This window comes from Lissotriton helveticus, chromosome 1_1 (genome assembly GCF_964261635.1).
Source record: "Lissotriton helveticus chromosome 1_1, aLisHel1.1, whole genome shotgun sequence".
In the NCBI taxonomy this organism is placed as follows: domain Eukaryota; kingdom Metazoa; phylum Chordata; class Amphibia; order Caudata; family Salamandridae; genus Lissotriton; species Lissotriton helveticus.
The window spans coordinates 340,413,905-340,432,597 of record NC_136057.1 but is presented as its reverse complement, the minus strand read 5'-3'; the positions used below and the strand labels follow the sequence as shown (position 1 = coordinate 340,432,597).

General features: G+C 44.1%; 1 protein-coding gene across 2 annotated transcripts in view; it reads left to right on the top strand.

Annotated features, from left to right (window-relative positions):
* HIPK2 (homeodomain interacting protein kinase 2) overlaps positions 1 to 18,693 on the top strand; it is a 438,745-nt gene that overhangs the window by 294,706 nt on the left and 125,346 nt on the right. For both annotated transcript variants that reach the window (XM_078673112.1, XM_078673119.1), the window contains exon 10: positions 6,246 to 6,367. In XM_078673112.1, coding sequence (XP_078529238.1) covers positions 6,246 to 6,367 — 122 coding nt within the window. The remainder of the gene's footprint in view (positions 1 to 6,245; positions 6,368 to 18,693) is intronic.

The following is an 18,693-nucleotide window of genomic DNA, read 5'->3' as shown; positions in this document are numbered from 1 at the left end:
CACAGAGGAAGCAACACCCCAATACTGAACTTTCAGAGGGGTGTCATAATCACCGCACCATATTATACAGAGGAAGCAACACTCCCAATACTAAACTTTCAGGGGGGAGGAATTATCACTGCACCATATTACACAGAGGAAGCAACATTCCCAATGCTGAACTTCCAGGGGGGAGGAATAGTCACTGCACCATATTACACAGAGGAAGCAACACTCCCAATACTGATCTTTCAGGGGAGAGGAATAGTCACTGCACCATATTACACAGAGGAAGCAACACCCCAATACTGAACTTTCAGAGGGGTGTCATAATCACCGCACCATATTATACAGAGGAAGCAACACTCCCAATACTAAACTTTCAGGGGGGAGGAATTATCACTGCACCATATTACACAGAGGAAGCAACATTCCCAATGCTGAACTTCCAGGGGGGAGGAATAGTTATTGCACCATATTACACTGAGGAAGCAACACTCCCAATACTGATCTTTCAGGGGAGAGGAATAGTCACTGCACCATATTACACAGAGGAAGCAACACCCCAATACTGAACTTTCAGAGGGGTGTCATAATCACTGCACCATATTATACAGAGGAAGCCACACTCCCAATACTAAACTTTCAGGGGGAGGAATTATCACTGCACCATATTACACAGAGGAAGCAACATTCCCAATGCTGAACTTCCAGGGGGGAGGAATAGTTATTGCACCATATTACACTGAGGAAGCAACACTCCCAATACTGATCTTTCAGGGGAGAGGAATAGTCACTGCACCATATTACACAGAGGAAGCAACACCCCAATACTGAACTTTCAGAGGGGTGTCATAATCACTGCACCATATTATACAGAGGAAGCCACACTCCCAATACTAAACTTTCAGGGGGGAGGAATTATCACTGCACCATATTACACAGAGGAAGCAACATTCCCAATTCTGAACTTTCAGGGGGGAGGAATAGTTACTGCACCATATTACACTGAGGAAGCAACACTCCCAATACTGATCTTTCAGGGGAGAGGAATAGTCACTGCACCATATTACACTGAGGAAGCAACACCCCAATACTGAACTTTCAGAGGGGAGTCATAATCACTGCACCATATTATACAGAGGAAGCAACACTCCCAATACTAAACTTTCAGGGGGGAGGAATTATCACTGCACCATATTATACAGAGGAAGCAACACTCCCAATACTAAACTTTCAGAGGGGAGTCATAATCACTGCACCATATTACACAGAGGAAGCAACATTCCCAATGCTGAACTTCCAGGGGGGAGGAATAGTTATTGCACCATATTACACTGAGGAAGCAACACTCCCAATACTGATCTTTCAGGGGAGAGGAATAGTCACTGCACCATATTACACAGAGGAAGCAACACCCCAATACTGAACTTTCAGAGGGGTGTCATAATCACTGCACCATATTATACAGAGGAAGCAACACTCCCAATACTAAACTTTCAGGGGGGAGGAATTATCACTGCACCATATTACACAGAGGAAGCAATATTCCCAATGCTGAACTTTCAGGGGGAGGAATAATCAATCACTGCATCGTATTACACAGAGGAAGCAACACTCATAATAGACGTATGAAAAAATATGTCAAAATGTTGCATTTTACAGAACAATTCTAAAATGAATTGACAAAAAATCCATTAGTGTCTGAGTTTTACAGGCAGTCTGAAAGGGCACGCTTAACAAATTCCAGCACTTTCATTGTGTGTCAAACAAGCTCGCCCTTCCCTAGAGTAAAACAATAGGTTTAAAGGCAGTTCATTTACTATATGTATGCAATTTAAAATACCCTCCTATCATTTTCTTTTCAAAATGTCAAAGGTGCAGTCCATCATTCAGTTTTCCAATTCTTTTCATTTTCCCATTCTGATGCTCCCAACTGCCTCACAGACATATTCAGTGACGAGAAACACTTTGAAAAAAGGCAGAATGACAAAATAAAAACATGACACCTATCTCTCACTCCTAAAATATAGACAGCAAAGCTGTGCTTCAGGTTACCCTGATTTTATATTTCAATCAACAGAAGAGTGACAATATAAATTTAAACGAGGACAAAAAGAAAAGAAAATCAAGAAGTAGTTTAGTTTCTACCACCAGAACAAGTACATAGACTCCCCAAACCGAAACATTCTTTTAATAAGAGGGTAGCTCGGGCTGTGGATGTGGACGCTTTAGGTGTTTACGGCGGGCAGTCGCCCGGTAGCAAATACTCTGGGCGTGAAGGATTCCCCCTGCCACAAGCCTAAGGGGTACCTGCACTACCAATTGACTAATTCCCTGTCTCTCAAAATCCGGAGAGGCCATAGGAGACAACACCTGTGCAACTATCACACATAAGGTTGTATAGTTTGATGTCCCACACCTTTGGTTTTTGGCACCTTAGTGTGCGTCAACCGCGGAGTGAGGACTTCTTGGTCCTGACGAATGCTGAGCTGACTATTGGCTCATTAGCAGAAACATGTCGACCCATTTCTCTTTCCTTCTTTCTGATTAATTCATAGGACTTTATGGTTCAAATTAATACAACCATTCATACGTCCGCTACTTTCACTGATTTTAATGGAGTTAGAGCTACCCTCTTATTAAAAGAATGTTTCGGTTTGGGGAGTAGTCCACACTCCTTTTAATTCACTTTAGTTTATCACACTTTTTGATACTACTTTCTCAACAAGAACCCAATGAAGACTACTGGCTACTGACTTCAAGTTGGTGCCTGAGGATTCTTTTTCTTTCACTAAGCATGCTCACTCTATCTCCCTAGTGTCTATGTACTTGTTCTGGTGGTAGAAACTAAACTACTTCTTGATTTTCTTTTCTTTTTGTCCTCGTTTAAATGTATATTGTCACTCTTCTGTTGATTGAAATACATTATTGCTAAGGGGTACAAGAGGGACCTTTTGACCCTTTCTCTCTTGTTGATTGCATTACCCTGATTTTATAGCCCTAGACTGCAGACCTACTGCTCATGTTTCAGAGATCTTACACTTCCAGATAGCAGGCAGGCTCCTTAGCTACCGCTTATTTTAAAACCACAGGCCTCATGCAGAAATACATATGATAACGTCTTAAATGCTATCAATATAGACAATAAAATGACTCTGCTGTCCATAAACACCAGCGATTGTACCTTATGCCCCTATCATTAAGTATGACATCTTAATGAAATATTACTTATATATGTCTTAAATGTAAGTTGAAATTTAGTTAATTGTGTCTTCAAATATCACTTTTCATTATTTAGAATATACAGACTATATCAGTTTTGTCCTCTAATAATGCTGTTATATTTTTGGCAAAGAAACTTTTTTTTCTTCAAATATCAGTGTAGACATTTTTGATTCATTAAATACTCTTAAATATTTATCAGACTCAACCGTGCAGTTTTGTGAAATGCATTAAAATGCCAGCTGTAGATAACTGGACTGTTAAGCTAATGAGGAGAGAGAACACAGTCTTGATGAGAGCTGTGGCTGAGTTCCCACAAAGCCCAAAAATGTTGACCCATGTAAGATAAAGTGGTGTATGTGGCGAGGAATTACTGGCTCACTTTAGTAGATTGGCTAAAACATTAGTTCTTTCCTCAGAAAAATTAATGTATTACATTTGGAAGAGCTAACAAAAACAGCAATACAGCTAAGAAATTAAGTACTTAAAATGTTATAACTAATTTACGTAAAAAGATAAGTAATAAATAAAATGCCACAAAAATGAAGGGACTCTTATGAAGGGATCAAACATCATTACAAAGGAAACTATAATAATTATTCTTAAAAATTAAAAGACATAGGCCCTAATTACAAGTTAAGCACAGCGGGGCCGGCGCAACATCGCCTCCTCTGCGCCAAACCCGGGTAAGGACCGCCTGCCGTATTACGAGTTGAACTCGTATAACACCAGTTCAACTCGTAATACGGTCTAAGGCCCTTTGCCTTTCCCATGGCGGGGTCTGGAAAATAGGAACGACAATGGGAAAGGCAATGGGATCGGCAAAAAATGTCCAGCACGTTATGGACGGTGACGTCCATGCCATGTTGCACCTTTGTAGGGGTACAGACAGGGGACACATGTTGTGCCCCCCTGAATGTAGATTGTATCCCAATGGCGGGGGCATATGGGGGCCCTGTGGGCTCCCCCCTTGTTCCTCCACCGCCAGCCTTTTTCATGGCGGTGCTCCCACCACGAAATGCGGACGGTGGATGAACTCGTAATATACTGAGCGGGACTGCGCCAGTCCCCACTCAACATATTGCGTTGTGGTGCAGCTGCGCCACTGCCAGGGAACAACTGTTTCCTGGAGCAGTTGGTGGTCCACAGTCGATACGACTTTGAAAGTCGTAATCAGCAAAATGGTGGACCGTCACCGCTGCGTCACTACGAGTCTGGCGGTCGCAAGACCACCAGACTTGTAATCAGCCCCATAGTTTTTTTCTTAAATTGCCCACAGCGGTGGAAGGCAGGACTGGGTAATAGGATATTCCTTCGCTGAAAGGATACGAGTCCCCCTTTAATAATAACTTTTGTAAAAGTAAAAAAGATATGTGAACAAAAGGAAACTGCTCACTTGTAGAATTTTAGGAGAACATTTTCATAAAAGGTACCATCATTATAGGTTTTCGGATCTTAAGCATTAGTTTTAGTCAGCAGTTCACCTTTCCAGTTGCAGAGGCCTCTCCATAGTTTCAGTTCAGGTCCGCAGCTCTATTTGTCTAAAAATATTCTGCAACCCTTATCCACAGGAGGGAAGGTGAAAGAGACAGGTAGAAAAATGGTGTTAATTTATAACTAGTCCGCGGTTTTCTTCCAGCACTAATACCTCCCTCTTTTCCTGGACCTTCTGGGCTCTCCAGCCACAGATTTCTACAGAGCAATCAAGCTTCACTGGCAGGACTGATCGCCTAAGTCCTTGGACTTGGAGGTTTGCAGTAGATCAGTGGCACAGATATTCTAGACAGGCGCAGATGGAATTCTGTCCAAAGGTGTCTGTCAGACAGACATGAACTTTTCAGTACAGCAGCATTGTATCTCATCTTCATCTTTCAACCTTTGGTGATTCCCCTACAATGAATAGAACGTAAGATCCCAATCGTCCCCTTCCCATATCTTGTAATAGCGTGATTGAGGTCCTAGTGTAGGGACATGGCTTCGAGTAAAAGGCTCGACCACAGTCCCTTTCACCACAAAACCATGGTGGTCGATCCCTTGTTCCCTTTGATAAGAGCTCTGACTGCCTCCTAGTTCTACTCATGGCCTGCCCAGTTACCCACACCAAGCATCAGAGGACATTGGCACTATCGAGTCCCTGTGTGACCATGCCCTCCTGTAACGAGTGCCTCCCAAAGTCTCTTGCTGTTATACAGGCTGAAAGGGCAAAGATGCTACAAGGGCCTTTCACAGACAGGGGTGCCCTTGCAGTTCTGGGGGCTGATGTACCCTCCCCATGCCTGTTATGCATTCTTCCTATGAAATAACGTCTGCTGGCTGTGGTTATATAAAGTGTGAAGCATATGTAAATCACATGTTACATTTTTTTGATAAACAGATTGTATTAGATTTCAAATAACAATTCACAATAGCAAAAATAAAACCCAGTAAAAAGCAAAAGTCACAGCAATAGTGGTCCTGGTCATCTGTCACCCCCCTCCACCGCCATGTTACATTTTAAACTGCAAGGGGTGCAAGTTGTTCCTGTATTCCTAAATCAATATCTGCTCTTTGTACTACCTTGTACGACTGTGCAGAACCTGCAAAAGTGGCAGGCATGGCAACTGTAGAATCAAAACAGTTCTTCTTCTAATTAGACCACAGATAATGGCATTTCATATATACACTATTTTTGGCATACCGCCCAGTCTTTTCAAAATACAAATAATAGTTCCATTGATTTTATAGTTAGTATACTGGTATCAGCTTGTGATTTCCTTCAAGCGTACACATTAATGACTACATTTGAAGGTAATGCCTCACAAGCCCACATTTAGTGCCCATTGATGGCCACCAAGTATATGGGTTACCCGCCAGCTACTGTCAAATGTGGCAACCAACTGTGATCAGTGACCACCCGATATCATGTGTACCCGCTTTGTCAGAGATGCCCATCTTAGGTACACCATGTCTACAAATCCTAAGAATCATGCAACCATCTGTTCAGAAGAATTCTCTTGTCATAATACTACATTTGTCTCATACATTTTCTGTATATTCCCCAGGTTTACAAGCATCCCCCGCAAAGCATGCTGGATATTCGGTGCGAATGGACAATGCCCTTCCCATCGTAACACAGGCTCCTGGGGCTCAGGCCCTTCAGATCCAGTCCGGGCTGCTCACTCAGGTACGGTTACTGTTCTCTCTCCAGGGCCTTGGTAGAAGCTGAATGATGACCTCACCAATAGACGCATTGGTCATTTTCAGCAGTCTGGTGCCTCTGTTAGTTCGGTAGGGTTGTGGTGGAGTCGTGGAGTTTGCAGCAACTGATTTGGCCTGTTATTACATTTGATAATTTTCTTAAAGGCATGTGTACTTCTGAAGAAGTGTGCTGTGCTCCTGTCACTGTACATTAACCCACAGCATTTAACATTATGCACACTGATTCTGATGAACACTTCTAGCCACAGATTCCTTACCTTTAGTATATCCTCATGCCTCAGACTAGATCCGAAAGATTTTCAGCATATCCCCTGCACACCTGTATGTGGCATCATGCAGCCCTGCATCGACCCTTCTCTATCCCAGAATTGACGGCTTGAGCAGCACATAGACACCGCCCCAGTGCATTGATGTCAGCCCCATTCTTTCGGCTCCGTCGTATGTGGATCTGAAGCTCGCTTCCAACCTTTTCTTATCTATTGATAAGCGTTTTCTCTCAAAATACCTTTCCAGTGTTCAAGGGAACATGTCAACTCCTAAAACTACAGGGTTTAAGCCTTGCGGGGATTGTCGAAAACGAATGTCTGTGACAGATGCACACAAGGTGTGCCTCAGTTGTTTGGGCTCAGGCCATGACTTCAAGTTGTGCAAGGAGTGTGCCCTGATGCACTCACAGTGGATCCGGGAACACAAAGCCAAGTTAGACATCTCTGAACACCGCCGGAATTGTGTAATGGCTACTCTCGCTCAGAGTGATGGACATGGACTCGTTCCCACTCTCAGGGCCAGACCCACAACAGTTCATCATCACAGTCCAAGGCTTCATATCTGTTCAGATCCAAAAAGAAGCACGAGAAGTACAATTTTGCCTTGTGCCCGGCTCGCCATTCTCAGTCTGAGATGTTGCAAGGATGTCAATTTGCTCTGCGGTCTCTCTCTGAGTCCCTAATTGAGGAGCCAATCTGAGGCTGATACCGATGTAGCCAGGATCTGGGTGTGTTGTGACACCACAACAAATTTAGGCTTTTAAGGAGGACATGCTCTGTATCTTCGGCACCCTACCATCTCCCTCTGGTTTGTGTTTGGGCCTCATAGATCCATAGAGGCCTCCAGGTGGCTTACCACTGGTGGGCTCACCCTTGGCACCATCTGTGCTTCCTGAACCTGCTCTGGGTTCAGCTCTGACTTTGGAGCTGACTCCGCGCTCAGCACTATGATCCATGCCGGTTCCTGCTGCGTGAATGCTGGCACCTGATGACCGAGGAGGATGTAAATCCCACTGTCCTGTCTAACTCCGTATCAAATCTGTCTCAACCTCAGACGAAGCCATGTTCTGGCACAGTCACAACGTATCTAGCGCCCTTACACTCAGACAGTGCCTCTACCTCGGAGTCCACCCCTCACCCCCACCCCCCAGTGCCCCAGTAGTTGTTAGGATTGGATTTTAACCACAGGCAACCAGCTTTTGGTCATGATGGTGATGATGGAAACGAGTTCTCCCCACACTATGATAATGACAATTTGTACTTGTGCCTACAAGAGGCCGATGATTTGGACATGGGGTTTGGTTTCTCCCCTGACCCTTCCACGGGAGAGTGTGCTTCATTAACCATGGTCATATGATGGGCGGCTGAAGTTTTAGATTTGCAGGTGCCTTCTGTTGAGGTAGAAACCAATGTCCTCGCGGTTACACCCTGGACAGTCTTCAACTGATTCCCTGCTGCCTTTCAACGACGCCGTGACTGACGCCCTTATGGGCACTTGGACTAAACCACTGCCCACTTGTAAACGGATAGGTGTCACACTGTCACAGACCTGCTCTGAGTGACTCTGCCTTCCTGATGCAGCGCACTATTCATTAGAGCTTGGTAGTGCAGGTCTCCACTAACAGGCTTAATCCCAATTATTTTCTTACTACCCCTTGAGAAATTTAGGAAGAAGATGTTTTGTTCTGCTAGCTTTGAACTAAGGTCAGGTACCATCAGTTTGCTGGGAAGGTTCAGCCATGCATTATGGTACTGCTTTGCTGAAATCTTATCAGAAGTCCAGAAGAATTTCACACCAGTTTGGCTTAAACTATTCAGGATGGGCAGGTTGCCGCCATGTATGTCATACAATGAGGCTTGGACGTGACTGACTGTTTAGGCAAAGCAGTTGGGAAGAGGTGTTTTTTAGAAGACCTATCTTCGTTACATCTTACTCAAGTAATAACGTACGCCACACATTCAGCGGATCACTTTAAACGTAATTTTCACCAACTTAGAAAGCCTCTTATGGAAAACATGACACCTCTTGCCTGGTCAGACTACTGTTACTCAAAAGACAGTGCAGTAATCTGGAAAATAATCTGCTTATTACCTTAGCTGCAACTGAAAGAAAGTCGTATTGCATAGCTATAAAGCTATAAAACATAATAAAAAATAAATCAAACCAACTAAAACCACATTTTAGGTAATAAAAATCGAGGCCACGAAACATTCCTCAAAGTAGATTTTTGGGATTGTAAAATCTATGACTCATCCGGCCGCAACGAATCAGAAGATTGTACTTTCCCTAGCTATGTGTGGTACATTAGCAAACTTTTATAGCAACAAAATTATTACTATGCAAGATTCTTTCCATACCTCTAATGATCCATAAACATCTAGTCTACGACAGATCGATGCTAAGAGAATTCACTCCTATTTCCTCCTCCAAAATGACCAACCTTCTGAATAAATGCACTTTGGATTCCCCGAATGATCCCTGCTGACCGTTAATTCTCAAATTAGGAGCTTCCACGATTGCTCCTATTCTTAGCAATGGGCTTAACTCCTCTATCTACTTAGCATCTTTACCTGCTTCTTGGAAATTAACACTAGTGCCTCCCAATTTTAAGAAGTCCAATCCGGATCCTGACATTCCAGTGAGTTACAGGCCAATCTTGTTGCTCGGGTGCCAGATAAACATGCTTAAAATGCACATCAGTCTTCGGTTATCTTTGTCTCTTGAATCTAGCAACATTCTAGACGTCTCACAGTTTGGCTCCTGTGCTGCTCATAGCATGGAATCCATCCTTTTTATGGTTTCAGAACATCTTAAGCACCTGTTGAATCATGGTGGTACTGAATCCCTCATCCTTCTTGATCTATTGGCGACCTTTAATGCCATATACCATACGATTCTCATACTCGTCTAACTGAGGTTGGCGTGGCAAGACCAACACTTGCATGGATTGCTAACTTACTTACTAATGGGCATCAAGCAGTTAGACTTCCCCCTTTTTCCTGGGCCCCAATCCCACTTAACTCAGGGATCATTTTTGTGCTCAATGCTCTTTAATGCTTATATGGTCCCTCTGGCAAGTCGGATTCGTGGTTTCAACTTTGAAGTGGTGTCCTATGCTGATGACACAAAATTGGTTGTTCCATCGGCTAATGATAACTCTAGTCGACAAAGATATAGGCAATGCCTAACATCCATACCCACCTGGATAAATTAGAGCCATCTAAAACTTAGCAGTGGAAGTTGTCTGAAATCTTGGCATCAAATTTGATGCCAGTCTATCGTTTAAACACCATATTCTTGCAGTAACATCTACTTGCTTTGGATTATTAAAAAGTCTCCTCTAGTTTCTAGTCTTCTCACCTCCCTCTGCAAAAAAACTGTGATCTATGTGCAATAACTTCCAGACTGGTCTATGCAAAAGCACCTCCTCTAAGTCTGCCAAATAAACTCACTAGGAACTGCAGTTAGCCAAGAACTAATCTGTCAGATTAATACTCAGTCTTCCGAGGCACTGCTCTATTTCCTCCAGATTAAAGGATCTGCACTGGATTCCCATAGTAAAATAGGATCCAATTCAAAACCTGATGCATATTCACACCAAGGGAGGAGGCAGTTTCTCCTCCTGTTTAGGAGATAAACAAATTGCCTCTCACTCCACGCCACAGTAGATTGTTCATAATTCCTGAAAAACCTCAGAACCTGTTTTTTTCCAACAGAATTAGATGTGGCTATTCTCTTCTGTATTCTGTCTCGTTATTTCTTGACTTATTACACTTTGGTCCTGGTTGCATTTTCAGGGAAATTAGCACCTAGAAGCTCTTTCTGCGCATTGTCATACTTTGGAAATCATTCCGACATTACATTGGTCAGTAAATCATCCTGTCAGCATTCTTCACTCTGCCTCAAGATGAAGAGGCTTCATCGCCCTAATCTGAAACAGACATCGAGTAAACGAAAGATGGTGCAAATTCTGGCTACATTTATCAGCTAGGTATAGATCCACCACCAGCTTTTAATAGTAACCAAATCACCTTTAATAAAGTGGTTTATAGGTAGCATTTGGTGACTTTTTAATCTTGCACTGATCCCTCACACAAACAACCCGCTCCGCTGCAGTTGCAGGCGTCGTAGCACACCAGGGAGGCACTCGGCCTCCTAGGTGGGGACCCTATGATGAAGCATGTCACTGACTAGGTCGGTGAGTGAGGGTCCTTAAAACAAGCATATATGTGTGTCCCACCCAGAATTGTTTCCAGACAGCCACTCTTTCGTTCGTTTCGTGTAGCAACTTTTAACAACAGTGAGGTCACAAGCAAGTCGTGTATTCTGAATTCCCCCAAGCAAACGACGCACAGTGCTGCTCTCGTGAATCAACCAAATAATGCTGTTGTTTATTAATTTCCCTATACAGTTTTGCTCAGTAAGGAATACACATTTTTAAAAATGCCTGTCCTGAAGTCAACTTGTGTTTTCACAGTGCCCCTCGTGTGGAAGGGAGGCACATGCCCTTAGGTTGTCCTTGCAAAGAAGTGGCAGTGCCCTGATCCCCATCTCTAGATCCCTGCAGGTGGCCTGTACCATGATGGCAGCACGGATGATGAACCCAGGGTTGCCTATAGAGGAGAGGCAGGAGTATCTGGTCCAGGGACCGTAGACATTTAAGGAATTAAACTGCTTGGAATAATGGTTCAGGGAAGCCCAAAAACAGCATTCATAGTTCCTGAGGACTCCCATACAACCCATTTTCTCAGTAGCAGAAACCCAGACAGGGCGGAACTAGGCTATAGGAATCGTGCTTGTCACTGACTATTTCCTTGACCAGACTATGTAAATAAGTTGCACTTATCCACGGTATGTACATTTGTCGAGGGTGAGCATCATGGAACCCTGGTGTGGACCTGACTCCCTTGAACCTATGTTGAACACCCCTGGTTGAGGCATGCGGCTCACTTACTTTGTGACAGGCGCGCAACACCCATTGGAATCAAAGGGCTTCAGCAACCCCCCCCCCTCGTGTGTGGCAGCCCGGGCTCAGACAGCTCCCGGGCACACTCACAGCCGCACCCGAGCACTTCACAGGTCTTTAAAAGACCATGTGCATGTTAAAGAGGCTTTGTTGATGTTTCACCCTTTCTAAGAGCCCCTGCAGCGCCACTCTACCTACTGCTTAATGTTTCAGCCCCCCCCCCGAAATTTTTCCTCAGCGCCCTCCCCCCCTCCCAAAATGTGGCTCTAGTTGCGCCTCTGCTTTGTGAGGTCACGAGATGTTTTACTATATGCTTTCACATACTCTTCGAGAAATGTTGGTCCCTATTATAATGCACGGTGATAGGAAAAGGGGAGGAGACGCAGGCCTTTGAAGAATATCTGTTTAAGCAGGATATGAGGTGCCACGTGCTCTGCGGTGTCAGCTGCAGGCGGTCTAAGTCTAAGGGAATACGTAGGCCAGTCTGCAGCGTGTTTCGTCAGACCCGGAAACAGCACGTCACCTTCCGGCTTCCACGTTCAGAGCACGCCTTGTTATGAATGAGCCAGAAGATGATTCTTCGAGTAGTTTATTTAAGTATAAATATAGAAGCACAGGCGGAGCCAGCAACACATCTAGTTGTCAAGCAGCCAGAGCGTAACTGACATACAGGAGAGAATACAGTCGATGCAAGGGTAAACATTCTAGAGGCTTGCAACAGCACGAGCCTTAAAGCAATACTAATAATTAAATCACAACATAACACATCCCCCCCCCTTATACGGAACAAAAGGAAAGGCTAGGGAAAAAAAGGTAAACGGAAAGGGGAGACAATACAAGGACAATAAGAAAAGGAAATCTATCAAACAAGGTCTACCTAACATAATCCTTAAGCCAACTAGGCGAAACTCTCAACCTCTTAGAGTTATCTGTGACTGGTAAAGCTGGAACAGAATTAGCGTGAGTAAGAGCAGGGTAAGAAGTTACATTAGTATCAATCACAATATGATCACTAACATCAGTATCACACATATTAGGATCACTAATCACCTCTTCCCCCTCCCCTAATTGAGGAAGTGACAATTTTGGCGCTAACTGAGATTGTAGATCAGTATTCTCAAAATAATCCTCAATCCAACCAAATTCTCCAGAAGATCTCTTCTCCGGCACCATGTTCTCCACACCATGGTCTTGGCAACGGTCAAAGGCAACATCCTTTAAATTCCAAACTTTGCCATCGTTCAATCTGACAGAATTCCTGAGAACCTCAACAACCATTTTAGGTGAATCAAATTTGTTCTCTCCCTTGGCTACTCTGTAAGGTTTCCTAACTCTTACCCAATCACCAGCATTTATAACAGCATCTCTAGCACCATGGCGTCTGTCGTAGTAAACCTTGCTTTTATCGTGAGCCAAAACCAGACTATTTTTAACTTCCTCCGGGGACCACTCCTGAACACTGTCTTTGAAAACCCAACTTGGATTAAACTTGCATCTGGGTAATCTACCTCTCATCATAACAAAAGGGGAGATACTTTTTTTTAGATCATCCAGCCACTCATCAACCAATTCTTCCTTCTTCTGTTTTCTTTGGAAAAATTTGTGCCTCACAACACCTATGCATACTTTGGGAGCAAAATACCTGTCCATATCAGCAATTGCGTTATCAAATTCACTTAAGTCAGTATCCACCATTTTTTGCATTCGTGAAAAAGTTTTTAAACCTTTAGGCCCCAAAGAGTGTAATAGTATTCTTTTCTTTTGCTCAGGCTTCATTTTGCCATTTTCATCAATGGCACAAATATAGTTATTAAAATACTCCTTCCATTCCACCCATTTCATGTCAGGTTGAGAACTTGTAGCCCAAAAAGGTTGTGGGGGACTAATAACGAAACTTTGTTGGGCCATTGCAGTATCTTTGGTTTGATCACCAGTTTGATCACCAGTATCCATAAATTGAAGTAAACAAAATCAATTAAAAAGAAAATAGTAGTAGAACAATAATATACTGCACGTAATTGTAAAAGTAAGTGTTCCGACTGTCTCACCTGTGCTCCTCGTGAAATGGTGAATAAGTGATTCCGCTTTTAGAATTAATTCTGCCTGTTGCGTGTAAGCACAGTTAAGAAAGGCAGCGTGAAGCGGCGTGTCAAATTGACAACGTCGACTGCCGAAGGATTTCCCAAAATGGCCGCTACGCAGGGTCACACAGCGTGACCTTACGCGCCTCCGTCACACGCCTCCGTCACACGTCACACCAATGCTGCGAGTGTGATGACGTAGGGGAGTCGCGTAGGTAGCAGAGGTCGCGCAACATGGAGCGCGAGTGGAACTTTGTTCAGTAATCAAAAGATGCAGGCGATGTCGTTTGAAATCGTGAGTGGTAACGATTTCCTGGGCCTACCTTAAGTAGCTTTACAAGGTCCATTCTTGGTTAAATCAGAACAGGCAGCGTAGCGGTCCATAGGTGCAGGGAGTGTAGAACAGGTTGACGAATCCTCCGGTATGGTTAAAAGTGTCCAAGCTGTTCTCCTTTTTTTTTTTTTTTTTAAATTGCGAGAGAAAAAAAATGAAACGATAAAGATTCGTATCCCTCGTCGTCGCCAGTTGTTATGAATGAGCCAGAAGATGATTCTTCGAGTAGTTTATTTAAGTATAAATATAGAAGCACAGGCGGAGCCAGCAACACATCTAGTTGTCAAGCAGCCAGAGCGTAACTGACATACAGGAGAGAATACAGTCGATGCAAGGGTAAACATTCTAGAGGCTTGCAACAGCACGAGCCTTAAAGCAATACTAATAATTAAATCACAACATAACACGCCTTGTCTCCAACGTGTATTATAGACAAATATATCGTCCTCTTTAATTGTGCCCTTGTATTCGTTTTAATCAATCTGTTGTAGTTCCGTCACGTGGCTCTGAATCATATGACTGCGCGCCCGAACCCGTGGCCGGTTTCATTCCTCCTGCTCTGTGCAGGCACACTGTTTGTGTGATTCGCACGTGCCTGTGAGCCTCGGCCTGGAACAAAAGGAGGCCTTGATAAGTTAATAATACTTCGATGAGTCACAACCAAGTGAGGACAAAGGATGAGAACAGTATTCTTATGGGCGTAGAGAGTGTGCTGGTCTTGAAGCCCGCATTGCCAAGTGGCGGAGCTTTATGTAGGCCATCACCCCTAATTATCAGAGGCAGCAAAACAAACTCGGTTTTACTAACTCAAAGCACTCTTTAGTCTGCTCCTGTTTTGGTGCGAGTGAAATGTTCTGTTAATCGTGGTAATCTCGCGTAAATTCAGGTATTCCCCTATGTTGCATAATGGCAATCCGTGCAGGTAAAATACAATGGGAACACTGCAAACGAGCAGAACTGGCGGTCGTCACGCTTGTGTTTTTTGCACTTTATTTTTTTGTGCAGAATGCATTCTGGACATGAGGACTCATTTTGCAATAAAACACATTTAATGCCAGGTGTGTATTTTTTATGTAATTTTGTACGATTTTAATACAAATTTGCATAACCATGCAAAAGGAAATTACATTTATTTCGCACACCGCCATTCCTGTTATATTGCCTGAGGTCCTGTGCCATCTTGTGACGGCACCAAAAACTGTGGCCTAACAGACTAACTGGTAACAATTTCATAATTAAATAGGATGCAAGCACAATCTCGTAATTTGCTGAGCGTACACAAATATCAGGTTAGGCTTGCAGTTAGGGGTGCAGTTTGGCTCATGGAAGAGACTTTAGAGATTGAATACACACTTCAAGTAAGCTTTCACAATACCCTTGCTTGTTCAGTAGTTGATGGAAAAAGACAGATCAAGGCATTCTTGCAGTAACCTTGGATCACACTTAAAAAAAAGTGCTGGCCGAGCTTAAGTCTTCAGCAAAGATGCTGGAGATGCCTGCGTCCATGAACAGAAATGCAATACAGGTAAAAGATAAAGAACATAAGGGCAAACTAGAGTGGTATACAGACATATGCCAATAGAACAACAGGCAAAAGTTATGAAAAGTTCCCAAATAGCTTCTTGACGTTTTAGACACGCCTGGTATGAATCGGCCTACCAGTCTGCAATTGAACTTGGCTTACCCCAAAGATAAGGATCGGATCAGGTGAGAAACGTTACCTCCGTATTTATAAGTAAAGTATGGATTAAATATACATCTAGCAGAAACTGATCACAATCAAAGGCTCGAGACAGAGAATGGAACCTTATGTGACGGAAAACACCGGGTGTGAGAAGAGGTTCTCTAAGCCAATGATGGATACGATGCTGCCGGATCCGCTTTGAGTTTATCCTGGGTGGATATCGATGTATTGATTTCCTGGAGTTAGGGCCGGCCTTGAGAATGGGCTAGCTTGGCCCAGGCCCGGGCACCAAATATTCTGAGGGGCGCAGCAGGGAGCTGCCTGACTTAATGTCATGCAAACAGCAGCTTGGCTATCCCACTTGGTCTCAATCAGCTCCTGTTAAAGACTTTGTAACTGTTAGCACCTCATCAGCCCCCGTCCTCCTCCCATCTTCCTCACACCTCCTGCAGTCACATCGCCACCTGCCCTCCACCCCTCCCTGCTCCCCCCCCATAAAAAAACCCACATTTTCTTTCCTCCAACGTCGCTAACCCGGTCAATCTGATTTAGGGCCAGTCTTGCCTGGAGTACAGACCACTTGGGGGAGTGTTGGATCACAGTCTGAGATTGTGAGGGTAAGTAGTTCATTGTGTATAATGTTTGTTGCCAGGAAAATTCTCCAAACAAGAGCAAGCCATGATAGAGGCTAAGAAGAGTGTGACTTCCTCAGGTGGTTGCAGGAGTCTGTCCATATCAGAACTATCTCTTGGCTTCCAGGAGCTCCTCCGGTTGCTCTCACTGACTGGGCATGACGGTAACCCAGCACTGCTTCACATGGCCACCGGCACTATGACACATAGTAGCTAGACAGAAACAGGATGGCAATGCAAAGTCTCATACATATATATTTTTTTTAAGAGTTTTATATAGCGCAAACTAGACCCGAGACATCAGCATGGAACACCGTCAACTTCCTCAAGGCACTTCACCAAGCCACTCATGGCACCCTTGGCTGCGGTCCTGTTCTGCATGGTACTGCCTCCTTGCTTAGCATAACAGCTCCACTGCTTCCTGTAATAACACTGCCCTTCTTGTAACAGCCCAAGTGGTGCATGTGTCAACCCTGAGGTTTCCTATAACAAGACCCAGTGCTTATGTTAATAGATCTAAACATATTGTAATGGCTGCGGGGTTTGCACAAGTACCAGCTGAGGTGCTTTCATCAATGACCTCCCAATCGCTTCTAACAACCTCGGTGCTTCATAAAATAGCCCTGGTGCATCATGAGAAAACTGCTGTGTTCCCGAGTTGTTGTTGAAGCGATCACAGGTTTGCAGCAGTTACAGGCCATGTGTTTGAGTAACAGCATCGCTGAGATGGGCCTGCAGCCTAGCCCATCCCACCTCAGTGGAAAAACCTCTGCCTAAATTTGGAGCCAATAAGGCCTTCCCTAGAGGTCACTGCTAAGAGGCGCAATCTGTCTGTTCCCCATTGGCAGTGGCTGGTACCAGTGATGAGAGAGGCATGTAGGAACTATTTCATTTTATTTATTTATTTTGAGGAAGTGTAGTAGACTTTAGAGTTGTGGCTGGAAGTCACAGGTTCTGCCAGTATTTTGGTGTAGGTGTCGCTTTAGATGGCATATTTGTAGGTTGTAGTATGTGGTTGCTACTTTACCTGGTGCCTTAAGTCTTCATCAAATGTACTGATTAGTTCTGGTGTTGGGGTTGGCAGCACTGGACTGCACCATTGTTTGAATATTGTATTTTTTCAGAAACTCAGTCTTGCATACAGTGTATGGGTGACATTCTGTCTGATGTTTCTGCTGCCTCAAGATTATGTGGTACTGTATGTAGTTGAAGTTGAAGTTAAAATATTTGTTAAGCGCACGGCTACCAGGCGGTTTCTTGGCGCTAGGGATGCAGACCCGGAGGGAGCGAAGCACGGACGTTAAAGCGAGAAGGCTTGTGAGAAGAGGAAGGTCTTCAGAGCTTTGCGAAACTCAGCTTTGCGTTCTCTTATAGGGAGCCAGTGGAGGGCTTTAAGTAAGGGCGTGACATGATGTGATTTAGGGAGACAATGGATAAGGCGGGCAGCTTGGTTTTGGACCAATTGGAGGCGCCGAAGACCGTAAGCTGGAACACCATTGTACAAGATGTTACCGTAGTCTAGGCGAGACAGAACCATGGCCATAAGAATAAGTTTCAATGCAGAAAAAGAAAAAAAGCGGGACATTTTTCGGATTGTGCAAAGAGTCAGAAAGGAAGATGAAACCACTGTGTTGATCTGGGAATGCAAAGTGAGATGGTTGTTAAGTTTTATCCCTAATGTTTTAACTGAGGAGGAGGGTGATGGGGGGGTTCCTAGGGCAGTCGGCCAAAACAAAGGGGCCCAGGGACTGTGGCAACCGCCTACAAGTACCAATTCGGTTTTATCAGGGTTTAACTTGCGGTGGTTGCAATTCATCCAGCCCCGGATAAAAATCATAACAGATTGGAAATTATGGATGGTGCCTGGGGAAGAAGAGAGATTGAAAATAAGCTGGAGGTCATCGGCATAGTTGAAGACCGTGACCTCCATCTGCTGTAAAGCAAAAATGAGGGGGAAGATGTATAAATTGAACAAAAGAGGGGAAAGCGAAGAGCCCTGAGGGACCCCACATTGGACCTTACGTGAGGGGGAGGAAAAGTCTGCCAGATGGACAGCCTGCGTGCGGTCACTCAGAAAGGAGTTTCCGGTGCTCTATTCCGTCTTGCACTTGATCACATTGGTTTGTATAGTTAGTAGGACTGGATGTTGGGCGTAATGTAGTGCAGGCCTGCACTTGCGCGTGTGTATGTATGTGAGAGTGTCTGAGTGTGAGGTCCTTGTGAACATGTATAAACAACCAAACACCAACGACGGACTCAAATAGACGCACCTCACATAAAGCTCTAACCAATCGTAAATCGGTGCACTTCTTTTCTGGTACCCGCTG